Below are 20700 nucleotides of genomic sequence, written 5' to 3'. Positions count from 1 at the left end.
GAATAGAAGATGAGTATCTAAGTGAGCAAGATTCTATTTCTTAGTTTTTCTCGATGTGCTTGATAGTGAACTCTTCCATTGTTTAGATCCCAAGTTTCACGACTAATAAAAGTTAAAATCCTACTAATCTTCTTTCATTTATATATATATTAATCTTCTTTCATTTATATTAGTTATTCTAGGTTTTCCTTATGAAAATCAGAAATACATGAATTCAAATTGCTAAAGAGACTATGCTGTTGCTGTTGTTAGGTGCTGTCGAGTCGGTTCTGACTCATAGCAACCCTATGCACAACAGAACGAAACACTGCCCCGTCCTGCGCCATCCTTACAATCGTTGTTATGCTTGAACTCATTGTTGCAGCCACTGTGTCAATCCACCTCGTTGAGGGTCTTCCTCTTTTATGCTGTACTCTGCCAAGCGTGATGTCCTTCTCCAGGGACTGATCCCTCCTGACAACATGTCCAAAGTATGTAAGCCGCAGTCTCGCCATCCTTGCCTCTGAGGAGCATTCTAGCCGCACTTCTTCCAAGACAGATTTGTTTGTTCTTTTGGCAGTCCATGGTATATTCAGTATTCTTCGCCAACACCACAATTCAAATGCGTCAACTCTTCTTTGGTCTTCCTTATTCATTGTCCAGCTTTCACATGCAAATGATGCGATTGAAAATACCATGGCTTGGGTCAGGTGCACCTTAGTCTTCAGGGTGACATCTTTGCTCTTCAACACTTTGAAGAGGTCCTTTGCAGCAGATTTGCCCAATGCAATGCGTCTTTTGATTTCTTGACTGCTGCTTCCGTGCCTGTTGACTGTGGATCCAAGTAAAATGAAATCCTTGACAACTTCAATCTTTTCTCCGTTTATCATGATGATGTTGCTCATTGGTCCAGGTGTGAGGATTTTTGTTTTATGTTGAGGTGTAATCCATACTGAAGGCTGTGGACTTTGATCTTCATTAGTAAGTGCTTCAAGTCCTCTTCACTTTCAGCAAGCAAGTTGTGTCATCTGCATAACGCAGGTTGTTAATGACTCTTCCTCCAATCCTGATACCCTGTTCTTCTTCATATAGTCCAGCTTCTCGGATTATTTGTTCAGCATACAGATTAAATAGGTCTGGTGAAAGGTTACAACCCTGACGCACACCTTTCCTGACTTTAAACCAATCAGTATCCCCTTGTTCTGTCCGAACAACTGCCTCTTGATCTATGTAAAGGTTCCTCATGAGCACAATTAAGTGTTCTGGAATTCCCATTCTTCGCAGTGTTATCCATAGTTTGTTATGATCCACACAGTCGAATGCCTTTGCATAGTCAATAAAACAAGGTAAACATCCTTCTGGTATTCTCTGCTTTCAGCCAGGATCCATCTGAAATCAGCAATGATATCTCTGGTTCCATGTCCTCTTCTGAAACCGGCCTGAATTTCTGGCAGTTCCCTGTCGATATACTGCTGCAGCCTTTTTGGAATGATCTTCAGCAAAATTTTGCTTGCATGCGATATTAATGACGTTGCTCAATAATTTCTGCATTCGGTTGGATCACCTTTCTTGGCAATAGGCATAAATATGGATCTCTTCCAGTCAGTTGGCCAGGAAGCTGTCTTCCATATTTCTTGGCACAGATGAGTGAGCACCTCCAGCACTGCATCTGTTTGTTGAAACATCTCAATTGATATTCCATCAACTCCTGGAACCCTGTTTTTCGCCAATGCCTTCAGAGCAGCTTGGACTTCTTCCTTCAGTACCATTGGTTCCTGATCATATGCCACCTCTTGAAATGGTTGAATATTGACTAATTCTTTTTGGTATAATGACTCTATGTATTCCTTCCACCTTCTTTTGATGCTTCCTGTGTTGTTTAATATTTTCCCCATGGAATCCTTCACTATTGCAACTCAAGGCTTGAATTTTTTCTTCAGTTCTTTCACTGTGAGAAACGACGAGCATGTTCTTCCCTTTTGGTTTTCCATCTCTAGCTCTTTGCACATGTCATTATAATACTTTGTCTTCTCGAGAGGCCCTTTGAAATCTTCTGTTCAGTTCTTTTACTTCATCAATTCTTCCTTTTGCTTTAGCTGCTTGATGCTCAAGAGCAAGTTTGAGTCTCCTCTGACATCCATCTTGGTCTTTTCTTTCTTTCCTGTCTTTTCAGTCACCTCTTGCTTTCTTCATGGATGACGTCCTTGATGTCATTCCACAACTCATCTGGTCTTTGGTCACTAGTGTTCAATGTGTCAAATCTATTCTCGAGATGGTCTCTAAATTCAGGTGGGACATACTCAAGGTCATATTTTGGCTCTCATGGACTTGCTCTGATTTTCTTCAGTTTCAGCTTGAACTTGCGTATGAACAATTGATGGTCTGTTCCACAGTCGGCCCCTGGCCTTGTTCTGACTGATGATATTGAGCTTTTCCATTGTCTCTTTCCACAGATGTAGTCAATTTGATTTCTGTGTGTTCCATCTGGCGAGGTTCATGTGTATAGTCACCGTTTATGTTGGTGAAAGAAGGTATTTGCAATGAAGAAGTCGTTGGTCTTGCAAAATTCTATCATTCGTTCTCCGGCATTGTTTCTATCACCAAGGCCATATTTTCCAACTACTGATCCTTCTTCTTTGTTTCCAACTTTCACATTCCAATCACCAGTAATTATCAATGCATCTTGATTGCATGTTTGATTAATTTCAGACTGCAGCAGCTGATAGAAATCTTCTATTTCTTCATCTTTGGCTCTAGTGGTTGCTGTGTAAATTTGAATAATAGATGTATTAACTGGTCTTCCTTGTAGGCATATGGATATTATCCTATCACTGACAGCATTGTACTTCAGCATAGATCTTGAAATGTTCTTTTTGATGATGAATGCAACACCATCTCTTTGAGTTGTCATTCCCAGCATAGTAGACTATATGATTACCTGGTTCAAAATGGCCAATACCAGTCCATTTCTGCTCACTAATGCCTAGGATATTGATGTTTATGTGTTCCATTTCATTTTTTGATGATTTCCAATTTTTCTAGATTCATACTTTGTACATTCCAGGCTCCAATTATTAACGGAAGTTTGCAGCTGTTTCTTCTCATTTTGAGTCGTGCCACATCAGCAAATGAAGTCCCAAAAGCTTTACTCCATCTACCTCATTAAGGTCGACTCTACTTTGTGGAGGCAGCTCTTCCCCAGTCATCTTTTGAGTGCCTTCCAACCTGGGGAGCTCATGTTCCAGCAGTATATCAGACAATGTTCTGCTGCTATTTATAAGGTTTTCACTGGCTAATGCTTTTCAGAAGTAGACTGCCGGGTCCTTCTTCCCAGTCTGTCTTAGTCTGGAAGCTCAGCTGAAACCTGTCCTCTGTGGGTGACCCTGCTGGTATCTGAATACCAGTGGCATAGCTTCCAGCATCACAGCAACACACAAGCCCCCACAGTACGACAAACTGACAGACACGTTGGGGAAAGAGACTATAGTTATAGACAATGTAACTTATGGCATATGTTCCATTGTTAATTGAAACCTGATAGTTAATAACTATGGGAAGGAATCCTACAGGCAAATAGAAGAGGGTAAAAAAATGTGAATTCATTTTATAAACTTTAAAGGTAGCATATATCACATGAAATACTCAAGTTTACAAGTGGGAAAAAAGAACAGAAAACACACAACTCATGTGCACCACAAATAGGCATGTAAGCACTAATGAAATGCATTAAATACAAACACATGACTTTTACTCATTCATTTGTACTTTGTTTCTTTTTAATGGAAATTAAATTAGTCACTTCATATACATAACGTACTGTTTGTTTCCAGTCTAGGAACTTTTCGCCATTCACTTTGGAGTCTTGTGGGAAATGAAACTGGGCATCAAGATGTGATGCGAGGGCAGTGTCTGCATCACTGTACTCAACACAAGACACAAGGGGCTGGAGTGGGTCTGAAGCTAACAACGTGGAGACGTAAAAGAAACAGAGACCTACAGCAGTATTAACATGCATTATTAGGCCAAGATTCAAAGTTAATCCAACCCACACAGGTTTCTTCTAAGCAGAGAGTACATGTGCAAAGGGGTGACTTTATCGAGATCCATAGCCATAGTAGTAGGGTTCATCAGGGCGGAATCCGTAAGCGGTGGTAGGGCGTCCAAGAATGCCAACCGGCTGGCCAAAGCCATCCATTCCAAGGCTAAAAAGAGAAAAAGGCACTGTAAGTTATGTTTTCACCATACATCTATAACATGGGTTAAGCGGAAAGGCTGAGTTTTACATCCACGATTCTCTTCCTAGCAGTGATAGTGAATGATGTGGATATTAACTGTAAAGTTAATGTAGCCATAAAAACGTGTATAATAAAATATTCACTTCTAACAATGTGTGTTAAAAATGTTGGAAACCTCTGTCAGCAGGTACTGTTCAAGACAAAGTGAAAGAATCAGGTCAAAAAGTTTTATTTAATAAATTACATTTATATAGTTCTTATGTCAGAATATGAGGAAACACATTGCTAGGGAATGATAACATTAAAACTGTAGTCAGCCAAACTTTGCTAATTTATAATATTAGGATGTCCTTTTTATATGAAGATATAGGATTAACCCACTGTTTGTAGGGACATGCAATTTCAGTTTTAGCCCCGGGGCCAAATCAGACCACGAGCCTACGACTGGGAGAAAAAGACAAGGGATTCTCCAAAATGTGAAAGTCAGCCAGGTTGCATTTGCAGGTCCTACTGATTCCTCAGAGTAAAACATTACTTACATAGTACACGTTTCTTTCAAGTGACACTGAGACATTACAAATTCAGGTTCACCTTACTCTATGGAAGTAAGGAAGCCCAAAGATAACCCGCTTTGGCCTAATGTTTCTAGTCTATTAAAGAGTTGAAAGACAGCTTGAAGCGTGGTTAAACTTTATGATTATTATTTTTCAAAAAATTTTTCTTTGGTCTGTAAATAAATTATTAGAAGAAAATCTGTTCTCCAAAGCACTTTTTAAGGATCAAGGAATTTATCCAACACTTAGCAAAATGACAAAATACGTACCTTGCCAGGCAAATATGGCAGCTGTAACATGCTCATGCATAGCGCATGCAGTGGACGCTAGTGAGCTTATTATCTTCAATCAAAGAAAACCATTTACAATGCAGAAATATAAGCTTTGGAAAAATAAATGTATTTAAATGAGTTGTTATTTGAGACTGCACTAGATGGAAAGACACTTTTCAGCAGAATCTCAATGATTGAAAAGTATACGCACATGGACACTAACTTCTCACAACTCAAAGTGAGGTTAAATTAAAACATTTTAGAAGGAACTATTAAAATGTTAAGATTTTAAATAATTTGTGTGTGTGCGGACTGGGGTAAAACTAAAGACTAAATGTAAAGAATCACAATACGTCTAGGGCACACTGTTCACACGAATCTGCCTCTCAGGGAAACGAAGTTTTTGAGACACGTTTCAGGTTAGCATTTTTACCAGTGGCCTTGGAAAAATCAATCTTTTTGTGCTCCTCCTATATGAAAAACTCTGTAATTTTTAAAAGTTGGCTGAAATTTTTAAGTCTGGATTTTATTTTGAAATGGTAAAAAATAAGCACCTCCTACCCTTTCTGGTCCCATGGGAAGAGAGGGATATTAAATTTTATGATGACGACAGTAAGGAAATATTCTAGAAATGCCTTTAAAGATATTTCAAGAATTAATGTGCTAAGATCCACCTGTACCATTTTAACATCTGAGGAAAAGTTGGTGCTGACATATTTTCTCCTAAAGCACTAAGGCTAACAAATATGTCTCTAAATGACTCTTAATTATTTTAGGACTGATTATACAGCTCCTTTCTTCTTATGACCTGCCTTCGGCCACTCCCCACATTTGTAGCACCTCTCCCTGAGGTGGAGCAGCAGCAGACGTATGCTAAACTCAAGTTAATTTTGTCCTTGTTTGTCAATTCTAGGGACTATGTGAGATCTCTCTGAAGAACCTGGAAACAAGAGGCACAGAGTGACTCAGGGAAGAAATATGTAAAGGTACCTTCAGAACAGAACGACTCAGAGGGGACCTTATACCAATATGATTGTGATTCTGTCTGAAAGATGATGACGGTTATCAGAAGGGAGTCTGCCAACCAAGACAGCACAGAACAAGCAGCTTCTCAAAGGCCATGTTGGTGGTACGCACCCCAGCATTCCTTGGGAGATGGTGACCTACAACACCATCAAAGTCCTTTTTGCTAGGCTTATCCGATCCTAATTGAGGAAGGGGGCTTAACAAGTTCAGGGTCTGAGATCATTATACATCCAAATTGCGTAACTCTCTTTTTTTAACTTCTATGATCAATAGGCAAACTTCCCATGTGGCTTGCCAACAGGGTAAAAAATAAGCTTAGATATAATCTGGTCTGCCTGATGGTTATACATTTCAATGTAAATTAACAAATGGACATTCTGTTTTTATATTTTTTAAATATGCTAATCACATTAGTAAGAATCAACACATCCATGTCAGTGAAAGACTAACCCTGGAACATTGGTAAGTCTGAGTTTCTGAGCCTCTGAGTCTTGAGATCATCTTGGTAAAGATTTATTTATATAGTTGGCAATTCACCTAGAGACACCTGTGTGTAGTACAGTATACAGACATGGCTTAGTTTTTTTTTAACTTCCATAGATATCACCAGGGAAAAGTTTTCATGGGTGAAAATGTGAAACCAGCTACTACTATGAATGTTTCTGGAATTATCCTTCATGTATCACAGATGAACTTGTTTAAAAAAAATAATATTTAAAACATTATGGCCAATGTGGAGGGTACCCTGACATAGGTCCTAGGTCCTTTTGTATTATGAAAAATCAACTATATCCGTACAACTGGTATCTTAACAAAATGACTCTGAAACAGAATAGTATGTTTCCTTAAAGTCTCTCATCTGACTACTAATGGGAAAATTGTTTTTTTCAGGATGCTAAAACCTGGACACATATTTTTTTGGGACACATGGACATTTACTTTACTTTCTCCCTTGGAATAAGGACCTAGCCTTGCTAATGTTGAGTCTGGTTCAAAAGCAGGAGAGCCTAATAGGAGGTATTCCTTTAAATGAAAGCATATAGATTCTTCATGCAAGTTCTCCTGGAAGGGAACGGAAGCCAAGAATATAAAAAGGCAGTGTCACAGCAAAAACCGCTATCCTGATCCAGTAGGGCTCAACTAAGATCAGGCATTATCACAGGCAGTCACAGCCCTAATCGGGGTGGTGAGAGCCAAGGAACCCTTGCTGCATGACCGTTCTGCTGCAGGTGAGAGTCTGCACATCTGGCTATTTACGTGGGAATTCAATCCAGCCCTGCACCGTGGGTGTCTCTGTACAGACACCCGCTAACCCACATGAAATGCTGTGTCTTCCTCCAGACTAGGGTATGCCATTACTATGCTATTTTTTTTTTTTTAAACAAAACTAATTATTTAGTGCAATTTAACCTTTATCCTCATATTTGGGGCTGATGAATTAGAAAAATCCCAAAATGCAATATCTCTTCTTGAAAATACAGAATTCTAGTCCAAAGAAAATGGTTACTGTTTGTTGTGCACTGATAACTGGGACAGGTAAGGTAACAAATAAATCTATTAAATTTTAGTTTCAAGAACAATGATTTCTGTGTACCGAGAAGGATGACAAATTCTTAATATATAAAAATTTGTTTAAAGTTCAACAACAAATACAAAACCATATCTAGAGTTTAAAAAAATTTAAAAATCTAATTCTCATTCAGCGAGAAGACTGAATCATCTCTAACATTTATAAGGCTTCAAACAAAATTTTAACAGCATTCATTAGAATTCTAAATTTGAGATGATTCGAAGGAGAAAAGAAATCCCAACATGAAAGTGGTGCTTCGCATGCAGCACACTGCAAAGAGATGGCAGCCAGTGAGGAGTCCCGGGCATTCTCAGGCTTTTATTAGACTTGTGCCAGAGGTGACATTCCTGTAGAAAGGGAAGAAAACCACCTACCTCTGGCGGTCTGTGAGGCTTAATTAGTGCATATTTGTAAAGCACTTTGAAATCCTTGGATGAAAAGTGCTGCATAAGTGAAAAGTATCAATATTTTATTAAAATTAGATAAAAGCAACACAAATCTTTTTCTTCTAAGACGTTATGCATGCGAGCAAATAATGAACATATTAGTCGACAGGAAGGAGAAAGAGGCAGAAAATTCAAGCCAAGCTCTCTTTTCTTAGGCGCATAGAATCTTTGACTTGAAAAATTTTTTTAGAAATAATCCTGTCTACACTTCCATTCACAGCTTTCTTGGCAGGGTCTATCCAGCTCTTGCCCGAATACCTCCAGGGTTGGAGTGCTCACTGCTATGTCAAGGCAGTTCATTTCATTTATGGACACTTGACAACTGACACATCAAACTGTTGGAAAGTTATTTATTACACTGATCTGAACTCTAGTTCTATTAGTCTTAGAATACATTCTGGAACCACACAAGAAGTCTATCTAATTCTTCTTTGACATGCCTGCCTCACAGCCCTCTTTTACTTATTCTTCATGACATGGTGTCCAAGATCTCTACCATCTCATAGCCTTTCTAAAATCATTTTGATTTTCTAGTATTTCTTTTAAAATAACGAAGCTGAAATTATCATGATGTTTATGACATGGTCTGAAACCAGTACAGAATATACTGAGATCCTTTGACGGTAATGGGGATTAAGGCCCTCTATTAATGGAGGTTACATTGACTTTAAATAAAAATGTTAAGGAGTCATTATGGCAAAGTTGGCTTACATTGAGTGTGTGTGTGTATAATTGTGTGCTTGTCACAGACATACAATTTTCACTTATAACTACCATGTTGAGTTTTATCTTTTTAGTTTGGGTCTGCCTTTAAAGATCTATTCTCCCTAAGACAAAATCCTTTATGACAGTGTTTACATTTAAAAATGGGGAATAGTGATTCTTACTAATTACCCATCTTTGTGATCTATAACATAATACCAAAGGCTGGAATTCTTTTGGGAATGTCAAGTAAAAGGACTTAAGATGAGCTAACTTTCTTGGGAGGAAACTTTCCAGGCTCTTATAGCACTGTATGTTTAATATGCTAATAATTTTCTGGAAGAGTTCATTCTTTTTGTCAATTACACCAATATATTGATCACAGAATCAAAACCAGTATGTTTATCTTCTTTTCTAAGTAGCTTATAAATTCGACATCAGTGTAATTTCAGTTTAGGCCTAACTCATCATGGAAAATTTAGAGCTAAGTTATAGTGATTCTTTATACATCTGTCTTTCCATCCATCCATCCAACCACCGTAGAAACATTTATTGAATTCCTACAATGTGGTAAGTACAGTGTTTGGAACCAATGAAAAATACAAAAGACATAGGAAGGCAATGATAAATAAGATATGACCACTGACCACAAGGACTGGAGGCCACTAATATGCAACAAATATTCCGATAATAATATTATCTTGTATACGTATAAACTGCTACAGAAGAATAGAAGAGGATGAAATATTTAATAGATGCAAGAGTATTGGGGATACGTACAAATTGCTACAGAAGAATCTAGGAAACTAAGCAGGCCTCACAGAGTTACTTTCATCTACCACTTCCTGACCCTGTACTCTGTTTATTGTCTTTCTCCCCGATTGGAATGTAAGCACCATGGAGGACAAGGGCTGCCTTACTGCTATTTCCCTACCATCCAGCATGGGCATTCAAAAGTATGGATGAACCTTAAAAAACAAGTAGGTTGTCACAAACGAGGAAATTCCTGGTAGAACGGCAGGCTGAGCAAGAGAGAAAAAAAGCCGAAGAACAGCAAATGGTTTGTTGTGGTTAGTTTATGACGTAAGCAAGTGGTGGGAGGTAAGGCTGGAAAGGGAGGTGCTGGGACCATATTTTGAGGCTCTTCGTCTGCCAGGCTAAGAACTATATGCTTTTGAAGAGCGTCAGTGGTTTTTAAGGAGAATGGCTTAGTTCTGTAAAGATAAGTGAAGTAGCAAAGTGGGCAGAGAGGCAATTATGGATGTCTGTACGTGAGGTAATGAAAGCCCTAGAGGAGCATTGGCAGAAAGAGCAGCGATCAACTATGCTATGTTTCTCAACAAAGAATGGCATCTTACCTCTTTTGAGATGGGTTTTTCTGTTACACTTTTACTAGATGGGAACTAAGAATGAAGGGAAAAAAATCTCAAAATTGTCCCAAAATTAAAAGGTTATAGTTAATTGGGATGAAACAATGGTTGCCCCTTTAATATGATGCTTAATAAAATAACCACGAGGCTACGGTATTCCATGTAGATGAAATCAGATTGCAGCAGTAGCTTGTCTCTATACTCAATAGGAATGGCTAGGCTATTCTGGCAGAAGAGAACGTTTTCCCCCCTGAAATTCTTAAATATAGTAAGAAGTACAGACTGAATGAGATAATGTCTATAAAATAATATCTAACATTTGTATTCCATTGCTGTGGAGTCAATTCCGATTTAGTGACCCTATAGGGCAGAGCAGAAGTGTCCCATAGGGTTTCCAAGGCTACAATCTTTATGGAAGCAGGTGGCCACATCTTTCTCCCGCAGAGTGGCTGATGGGTTTGAACTGCCAACCTTTTGGTTAGCAGCAGAGCGCTTAACAACTGTACCATCAGGGCTCCTTTAACATTTGTATACCAAAAAAACCAAACCTGTTGCTGTCCAGTCGATTCCAGTCATGGCCCTATAGGACAGAGTAGCACTGCTCCATAGAGTTTCCAGGGAACAGGTGGTGGATTCCAACTGCAACCTTTTGGTTAGCTGCCTGAGCTCTTCACCACTGTGCCCTGATGTGTTATTAAATCTAGAACTAAAGGTTTGTGACTTATACAACAGCCACTAGATGGAGAGCTTGCCTCACCACTGACTGTCATATACTTAAAAAAGTTAAAGCAAGGTTTATTGAATTTCAACTTCTCTGCATATTTAACAATGATAGAATGTGGTTTCCATTCCATTGCTTTCTCAGATAATCAATGTCTTCGTTTTATAAATGAGAAAGAATTTAGTTAGAGCAAAATAAGAATGCCTTTCTATCAGTCATATACAAAAATGTTTTATGAATGTGGGGCGCCTGAAAATGATAGGTTAGAAGAAAAGATGCTGATTGTCTTGGACATTGAAAAACCTAACGTACATGCTTGTTCAAGTACTATTATTACAGGATAGCTCCTAAAACTTTCCTTGAGCCTGTGTCAACGGCATCTTGTTTCTATATACCTAAATGTAATAAATATATGTTTTAGGTTGTTCAAAGGTATTACTCATTCCGTTGCACTTAAACCTCTGTATTATTGAGAAAATGAAATCCAAGAGCAGTTAAGCAGTCTTTTAGTAAGTTTCATCAATTATATCCAGTTTAGTTGTCATTAGTTTTTTTTTTTTTATATGCATGATTACCAATTTTCCTGTTGTTATGATAAAACTAAATGGCTAAAAAATCATAAAAGAATCGTATTTTCAGTGAAATCAAACTAAGTAACATTTTTCCAAAAATCAAGGGCAAATAATAAAATGACATGAGTAGTGGGAGGCTGTCTTTAAAGTATTCATTTAGAGCTTATAAAAAATAAAATTTAAGGACATGTGTTGGTTCTAAGGAGAAAAAAAAATCCACCTTGGAAACAGATCATTTTAGTTATTATACTGAGATGCTTCAGCTAAAAACTAATTTGTACTAATGATGGAGGGAGTATGTTTTAAATATCACTAATTTATTCTGAATGGTAAAGATATCCTACTTCATGACTCTCTTAACTCATTCAATTTGCACTTCTCTTCTTACTATGCCTCCTAATCTGCTGTTTAGCCCATCTCAGAGTCTATTTTAATGGTTGTATTTTTTATGTTGAGAAGTTATAGTTAGTACGTTTTCATATTGTATCATCATTGCATTAAGTTTGCTATTCCTTTGTATTAATTGCATTTTACAGTCCCTTTGAGAGTCTCGTCCTAGCTCAAGTTCTTGGGTGTCCTAACTCTTGCTTGTTGCATCTGATGATTCCCCTCACGACAGTCCTTTCTTCACGTGTTCTGTACATTTTTATTGTGCATTCAACTTCAGGTTTGTTCGTCTTCTTATTTGTCTGTTGGTCTTTGGAAATATTTCTACGGAGTGGTTCTGTATTTGTTTATAATGTATCAAGGCTCTGGCGGTTTCATCATCCTGAATCAATTTGAATGGCAATTTCTTGACTTCGGGTTCCCTGACTTAGACGTATAGAACACATCTTATGTGCATGAAGCATGCTTGTGGTTTCTCCTTCTCATGAGTGAGTATCCTCTCCCACCTAAGGCAAGTTTTGGCTGCTTTTCTGGGATGGTGAATTAGATTCATCTAGTCCTGGTTTCATCTGAGGAAAAAACCCATTCAACTTCCAGGTGCTACACAGGGAACTTGGTTGTGCCTTCCTGCACCATACAACCTATATCTAGTTCAGTACTCCTGTGAGTGGTTTGTCTTTTCTTTTGCACTCGGGGCATTCCATCTTTCTTGTGAACTTGGCCGTGTTTGGGAAGTTTTTGTTATATTTTGTCCACCATTTCTATATATCTATATAGTAGGGACCTTCTAAGTCAGCTCAGTCTACCACCTGGCTGGAAATTCTTTTGATTTTACTCTTATTATCTGCTCTGCAATTCAAGGACTGAATTTATCAATCTTGTATTTCTGCTACTCAAAAATTGGCTGTGTTGAAGAGAACAAGGGCTCAAAAAAATAATCTTAGCTATTAAAATTTTTTTTTCTTTTTCCTCATTTGTAGCAATTAACAGAAAAATAATACTCTACTAGGTATCTAAAGGAAGTTGTCTGCTGTGATTACCAAGCTGAAGTGAATATTGGCTTAAACTTATAATGGACTCAGGCTTTTTATCTTGACCTTTTAATGAAGGTATACCATCTAGGAATCTTTAACTTGCATTTCATCAATTAGCTACATGGACTTCTTGAAATTAGAAGTTCTATAATATCAAGCCATGCCTCATTTCACACCACCAAATGGTAAGGGAGCTTTCTGAGCCGCTTAAATAACCCCTGGGTCGATAAACTGAGCTATTAGCACCTCCTTTGGATAACTGTCTGTTACTGGTTCCACATTTCTTTATAATCTGTCATAACAACTTGGCTTCTTCAGGTACAAAATGACTGCTGTAGGCTTAAAGTAGAGAGTGTCACGTAAGTAGCAACGCTGTCTCACTGGTGTGAGCAAAGTGGTATGGTATACTGTCCGGAACCGAGTGAGTTAAAGCCCGAACACCACGACTAATTACTATGTAATGCTAACCTTAGTTGCTGGTTCATTTTGAGACTCTTTAAAATATGAACTGTGTATTTTACCCCTATGCACTCTCTTAATGATTTGTTTTTTTAGACTGAAATCACTTCCAGCCATCAGTTATACTCTCGGTCTTTACATGTGCACTTCTTCAAGCACAAATATTTCTTTTTCCTATTGGTCTGCCAGCCCTGTCAGAGCAAATTTCACTTTAAACTAAATGCTATGATACTTAAAACCTCTTGGATTACTCCGGCTGCTAGTGTGATCTATGACCTTCTGAGAATGACAGCTGAACTTTCCAATTTGCTTATACTGCTTGGGGATCTAGAGAGCACATGCCAGAGAGGAAAACGCTTCTGATGCTGAACAGAGGAGAGTTCTTGTAAGAGGTGGGGGAAGGAGACTATTAAGTACTGAAAAATACTAATAAGAAATGAAAAGAAACTAAACATGCTGTAAAATCTAAGACCTCAAACATAATTCAGAAGTTAATGCTAGTACTAAAAACTCTTTCGTCCAGTTAAAACATGAATAATGACCTTCAGTTACTAAAACTCAAGCACCAAACAGAAAGTAATAAAACACCATGGAAATGAACAAGTTAGGAGAAGGAAGAGAATCTAAAATTATCATGAGTACTATATAAAGTGGGCTATATCAACTCCCCGTCTCTCATTATAAAGCAGGTAGAAATCTGACGTGTACGTAATCAAAGAAGTAATACGGCCATCTTACGTACATGCTATCCCTGTGGACGTACACCAGTCTCTCCTAAATGAGAAATTCCTGTTAAAACTCCTGTCTCCAAAGTCCTTAAATAAATAATACAGTCTGGCAATATTTTGGCATATTTCTGAAATTATTCATTTTCTTTTACTACCTCACGTAAGAGGTAGACTGATGTTTGTCTTAAAATCTCAAGTAATTACCAGAAGAAACTGAATATAAAGTTTCCAACTTATGTCATAGTCCACTTACTCATTTATTTGTCTCAATTTTTTTTAGGCTAAATAATCTTCCAATTTTAAACATTAGAAGTACATGTTTTTAAATAGCTAATCAAGGACGTCTGACAACTTGATTCTAAATGTATTCATAATTTCAAATCTACAACAAAAAGGCATTGTCTTGCCTTATTCTTTGGGATGTTCTTAAAGATCTAGTTGCACAGTGTTAGAATATATTTGATAATTTCAAACACTAATTCAGTAATTTCAGCAATCAATAATCAATATAGGTCAGATATTTAATAGTAATTTACTACAGCACTTAGGATCTCAGAATACTGTGTGATACACTGACATTGCATTTAGCATTAGAAGAATAAGCACTAAAGTAAATCTCTACCCTTAAATTTCATAAACTTTTTGATCTTTGAAAATAAAAATTGACTGCTTTATAATAGGTTTATTTAAAAAGGCGAATTCATTTCCTACTTAGGTCTCAGGCTAATTTTAGGTTGTCAAGATACGGATTAAATGATTTAAGTCATTTTGATCAACTAGATTGTCAGCCTTCTGATGATGGAACAAGGTACTTCTATGTTGTCTTCACAGACTATGGCCATCCGCCCTTTGGGAAAACACTGCATCAATACCCAGCAAATTCAGCGTAGAGTTTAATGTAGAAATACGTGATTCTAACAATATTTTTCTAACTTGAGCCCTATTTCTGCATTTTAAATTATTTTAAAGCAACATAAGAAAATACCATACTTTTTTTTTTAAAATCACTAATGTACATGGGCATTTTCTCCCTTAATTTAAAGACTGAGAATTATGTTTATTAAATTCAGCAAAACTAACTACTCCTGAGTTTTATTAAAGCTTGTGGAGTGCAATAACCTCAACTAGATATCTGAAAGTGATTTCTAACTCTCTTGATAGAACCTGTTTCAGTGTATATCTGTAACTTTCTTTGTCATGGTTTCTCTTTATAAAATAAGAAATGGCTATCCCTTTTAACATCTTTATGCCTTGAAATATTTCCAAGTCTCTTACAAGAATGGTAGGCACTCTTATAGTATATATTTGATGTTGTTATTGTTAGGACATATGAAAATCATGACGGGGCCTTCCTTACAAACGCTCAGGAAATTCTGACTTGTGCCATACAATCCAGAAAGCTAAGAGATGCTCTGTTACACCTGGTATGCTTCTTGTACATGCTTCCTTGTTCGCTTTTTTTTTTTTTTTGTAATTTTTATTGTGCTTTAAGTGAAAGTTTACAAATCAAGTCAGTCTCTCACACAAAAACCCATATATACCTTGCTACATACTCCCAATTACTCTCTCCACTCTCTCTTTTCATGTCCATTTCGCCAGCTTCTAGCCCCCTCCACCCTCTCATCTCCCTTCCAGGCAGGAGATGCCAACATAGTCTCAAGTGTCCACTTGATCTAAGAAGTTCACTCCTCACCAGCATCCCTCTCCAACCCATTGTCCAGTCTAATTGCTGTCTGAAGAGTTGGCTTTGGGAAAGTTTCCTGTCCTGGGCAACAGAAGGTCTGGGGGCCATGACCACCAGGGTCCTTCCAGTCTCAGTCAGACCATTAAGTCTGGTCTCATGAGAATTTGGGGTCTGCATCCCACTCCTTGTTTGCTTTTAAAGGCTCTTACATAACTCACAGAGATTTATGGCTACACATAGGCATGCTAATTATACTAATTGTTGTTGCACTAAAATAATGCCATGGGTTCTCTGGAGGCTGGGTTCTCTGCAGAAGCAAAGCCAGTGAACAGTATATATATATATATATTTTTATGTACCTCAAGAAAATGGCTCATGTGGTTGTAGAGGCTGGCAAGGCCCAAATCCGTGGGTGAGAAATCAGGTTGGAGGCTTCCCATGACTCACACAGCTGCAGGGGCTGACAAACCCAAGATCAGCAGGTCAGATAGCAGGCTGCTGGCTCAAGGGCTGAGAAGGCTGATGTATTCACAATATTGGCAAGTAAGATGGCAGGTGGCAGGCTGCTGGCTCACAGGCTGTGGAGGCTGATGAGTCCAAAGATCAGAAGGCAAACTGGCAGGCCACGGGCTCAAGTCTCAAGAATCAGAGATCAGATGATGACGAGCTGGAACAAGCGAGTTTTGCCAGAACATCCATATATATATTGGATGCAGGCCACACTCTGAGGAAATTCCCTTCACAACTGATTACCTGATTAACATCAGATCACAGCATGGACGATGACTACATCATCACGTAACTGCCAAATTACATCATTACATAACTGCCAAACTATATCATTAATAACTGCCAAACCACTGTGAATCACAGCCCAGCCAACTTGACACACAACCTTAACCATCACAGTCCACATCTTGTCCACTTGGCACCAGTACACACCTCCTTAAACCATACACAATCTCCAAATAAAGACCATTACAAAGTCATACTTGTGCCTAACGTGATAGAATTAACATGCATACAACCGAAAAAGCACTAGCCCTATTTACATTTTATAAGTGAAGAAAACAAAAAAAATTGATGTACACATACGAGGAAGAAATGCTCAATAACAACCATGGTCCTCGTTTCTGCAACTGGTCATGTGGTCGTAGCTGGTATTTAGAACTGCCGCCTTTCACCACCCATTCTGTATTCCTTTTACCTGCAGCAAGCACTTTAGCTGGTCGTGGTTCTTTGCCTGGTGGGGTGATCCAAACTTTTATTCATTAAGGGCCTGGCCATTAGTAGTCATGCTGGAATTGGGTTGTTACAGTTTAATCACAGGACATGGTAGTGCCAAGAGACGCCATAAAGAATTTCCTGTATTCCAGACATAATCTTCTTTACCACTTTATGGAACACCAATCCAATTTCCCCTAGGTAGACAGGATCTTAGACAGGATCAATCACACCAGCCAATATGGTAACTCCTTTGCCTGTTGACCCAGAGGCATGAGGACCCAAAGTAGCAGGGTTGCATTCTTAACTTCCAGTTCAATGCAATCAGTGACGTGTCTCCAGGTGGGAGCATACCTCCCTTTGGAACTAAGACCTCTAGACCCCTAGAGCATAGGGTCGCAGATACAGGTAGCAAAAATTTTGCGAGTGGGTCACTAGGGGTAACAGTGAGTGCTGTCATTCCCATTTCTACCTCTTGATTCCTGGAACTGTGAATCCTGCCTATGGGAGAAACAGCACCACATGCTGGATGCTAGTTTAGTGCATATATAGCCTCCTGGAGAACACTGCCCCAACCCTGCAGAGTACTGCCACCCAGCTGGTGCCAAAATTATGTCTTCAGGAGGTCGTTCCATTGATCTATCAAGGCAGCTGCTCCAGGATGATGGGGAACATAGTAAGACCAATGAATTCCATGAGCATGAGCCCAATGCTGCATTTCATTTGCTGTGAATTAAGTCCCTTGATCTGAGGCAATGCTGTGTGGGACACCACAATGGTGAATACATCATTCTGTGAGTCCACAGATGGTAGTTTTGGTAGAAGCACTGTGTGCAGGGAAGGCCAATCCATATCCACAGTATCTATTCCAGTAAGAATAAAACACTGTCCTTTCCATGATGGAAATGGTCCCATATGACCAACCTACCACGAAGTTGCTGGCTGATCACCTTGAGGGATGGTGCCATATTGAGAACTCAGTGTTGGTCTCTGCTGCTGGGAGATGGGGCACTCCGTAATGGCTGTAGCTAGTTGGCCTCGGTGAGTGGAAGTCCATGTTGCTGACTCCATGAATAACCTGATCTTCATACAACCCCCTCACCCTGAATAGTGGGCTACAGTGACATTTTGGGTCTCATTGAATTAGTGTCAGTTCAGAGCCAGTATCTAGTAATCCCTGAAAAGTCTGCTTATTTCCTTTTCTCCAATAAACAGTCATTTTCGTAAAAGGCCACAGATGGCTTTAGAAGGGGTGGGAGAAAGATTAACAATATACATTTTTGGCAGTGTAACGGGGTCCTTCCTCAAGAGGACATAGCCTTCCCTTCATTCAAGGAGTTGTGGGTCTGTAAACTGACTCAAGTTTGGCAATTGATTGAGGGGCCTCTATTCTGGCATCTGACTTAGACTGTAGTTCGCTTGACCTAGACTTCTTTTGCTTGTACAGATCCAGTAAATGTTTAGACTTTCCATCTCTTTCACTCTTAGGAACACCATGACTAAACAGCCAATGCCTCAAGTCCATAGTAGTCAGAATCTTCTGATTATTGTTTTGACTCCACTGTCCATTACCATAACCATGCTCACCCTATCTTTGTTGATTGAGTGCTGCCACTTGGTCCGTACTACCATTGGGTCCAATCAGTCCCACTGTGGTTTACTGTCTTAATTCAGTTAGGGCAGTTCCCACTGTCAAATCTGACTTACATAAAATGCAATCACAACAATGTTCAAGGATGCTGGGGCTTCCTTCACAAATTTGTTCCTTACTGTTGTGATAAAAAAAGGTGTGTTCTCTGGGTGCTCCATGTGTGGGTCTGTGGGTCTAACCTGATAAATTACACTCTAACATGACAATTTCCTAAGCCTTTGGATACCTTCTTCTACAGTATACCAAGGGAAGTCTGGTACTTGAACTTGATTTATTTAGGCCACCGTGTAATCTATGCTTCAGCAAATCAAACAAGTAAACTATTAGATCCTTTCCTAACCTCTCAAGCTGAAACACTGAATGAAGACTCTGCTTAGTGGGCTCATATCAATTAACTCAGACTGATCCAACTTTATGTTCCTTGCACCATTATCCCACACACTTAATAGCCATTGCCACACATATTCCCCAGGTTTCTGTTTGTACACATTAGAAAAGTTAAGCAGTTCTTCTGGAGTTTAGCATACCTACTCCTGGGTCACACTTTGTACTTCACCTTTTGGAGCTTGCTGAGACTGAAGTCTAGTTATTGGTCTAGAAATAAAATGGGTGGTGGGGGTGGGTCTGGGAACATTCAGCAATGTCCTGTACGGCAGCTACCCCAGGTGATGCCCCAAGTAATGACTCAGACACCACCCCAGGTGATGGCTCAGACGCCACCCTTGGTGGCATCTCAAAGGCTTTTCAGACATATTTGGGTTAATATTGTCAGATCGGGGTGGAGGGGGGTAATGGTTTTACTGGGGAGGGTGGCTTCACAGACAAAGACGGAGTAATTTCTTCATTTGGGAGTGAAAGGGATGGTTTTGTTGGCAGGAACGATTCAATGAATTTAGAGGATTCAATGTCCCCAGCTTCCTGATTATCTGCCCATATGTCCCCATCCCAAGTTTCAGGATCCCATTTCTTCCCAATTAACACCCTCACTTTAACTTCAGACACCATTCGAGGTTGGAAATTCAGGTGGCGTTGTAACTTAGCCACTCTTATGATAAATCTCTGGGTTTGGTTTTTAGTAATATCAGCTTTGTTACTACAAGAAATAAAACTTTCTTTCAGGGCACAAGTGGCAACTTTGAAGTGAAGTCTTTTACGTGGCACTTGAGCTGTGACTCTGAAGCCCTGAGCTCATCTCTTTCTTTCACCACTTTGCCTAGCAAAAACAGGACCGACCAACCAACCAGCTTTCCTATATTGCTCATTCTGACAAAACTGTAGAAAAGTATTAAACATGTGATCACCCAGAGCCTTGCTTGTCATCAATACCTGATCTATTGGTGGCGATATTTTGAGTATTAATATTGCCACAAGACGCCATGGATTAGTAGCACCCTCTTTACTACTGGAAACCATGGTGGCGCAGTGATTAAGTGCTATGGCTGTTAACCAAAAAGTCAGCCTATCGGGACAGTTTTACTCTGTCCTATAGGGTCACTTAACCCAAAAAACCAAACCCAGTGCCGTTGAGTTGATCCCGACTCACAGTGACCCTATAGGACAGAGTAGAACTGCCCCATACAGTTTCCAAGGAGTGCCTGGCGGATTCGAACTGCCAACCTTTTGGTTAGCAGCTGAAGCACTTAATCACTACGCCACTGGGATTTCCATTGCAACTGACACAATGGGAATGGGTTTGGTTTGGTCTGATCTTTACTATTGGAGGTAGGGTCATCAACGCCTTTAAGACTAGTCAGACTTGAAGACCAATTTAGAAAAATCATCCTTATGATTCAGTTTATCTAGAACCACTCTGGGTACCAAATGTATCAAGCTGGGTCTAGAGAAGCAAAACCAGTGAAGCGTGTGTGTGTGTGTGTGTGTGTGTATATGTATATATGTGTGTGTATATATATATATAGAGAGAGAGAGAGAGAGAGAGAGAGAGAGATTTATGTCAAGGGAATGGCTCGCGAGGTTGCAGAGGCTGGCAAGTCCCAAGTGTGTGGGTCTGGCATCAGGCTTGAGCTTCTCATGACTCACTTAGCTGCAGGGGCTGACGAACCTAAGATCTGTAGGTCAGATGCCA

At 39.2% G+C, this 20700-nt stretch overlaps 1 protein-coding gene across 1 annotated transcript in view; it reads right to left on the bottom strand.

The window, feature by feature from the left end:
- Positions 1-3539: 3539 nt before the first annotated feature.
- The window catches only part of KIFAP3 (kinesin associated protein 3), a 257782-nt gene continuing 240621 nt past the window's right edge, over positions 3540-20700 (bottom strand). The window contains exon 20 of the mRNA XM_010594968.2: positions 3540-4181. Coding sequence (XP_010593270.1) covers positions 4073-4181 — 109 coding nt within the window. The 3' untranslated portion in view covers positions 3540-4072. The remainder of the gene's footprint in view (positions 4182-20700) is intronic.

Source organism: Loxodonta africana, chromosome 3, assembly GCF_030014295.1.
Source record: "Loxodonta africana isolate mLoxAfr1 chromosome 3, mLoxAfr1.hap2, whole genome shotgun sequence".
NCBI classification, from domain to species: domain Eukaryota; kingdom Metazoa; phylum Chordata; class Mammalia; order Proboscidea; family Elephantidae; genus Loxodonta; species Loxodonta africana.
This window is presented reverse-complemented; position numbering and strand designations above follow the sequence as displayed.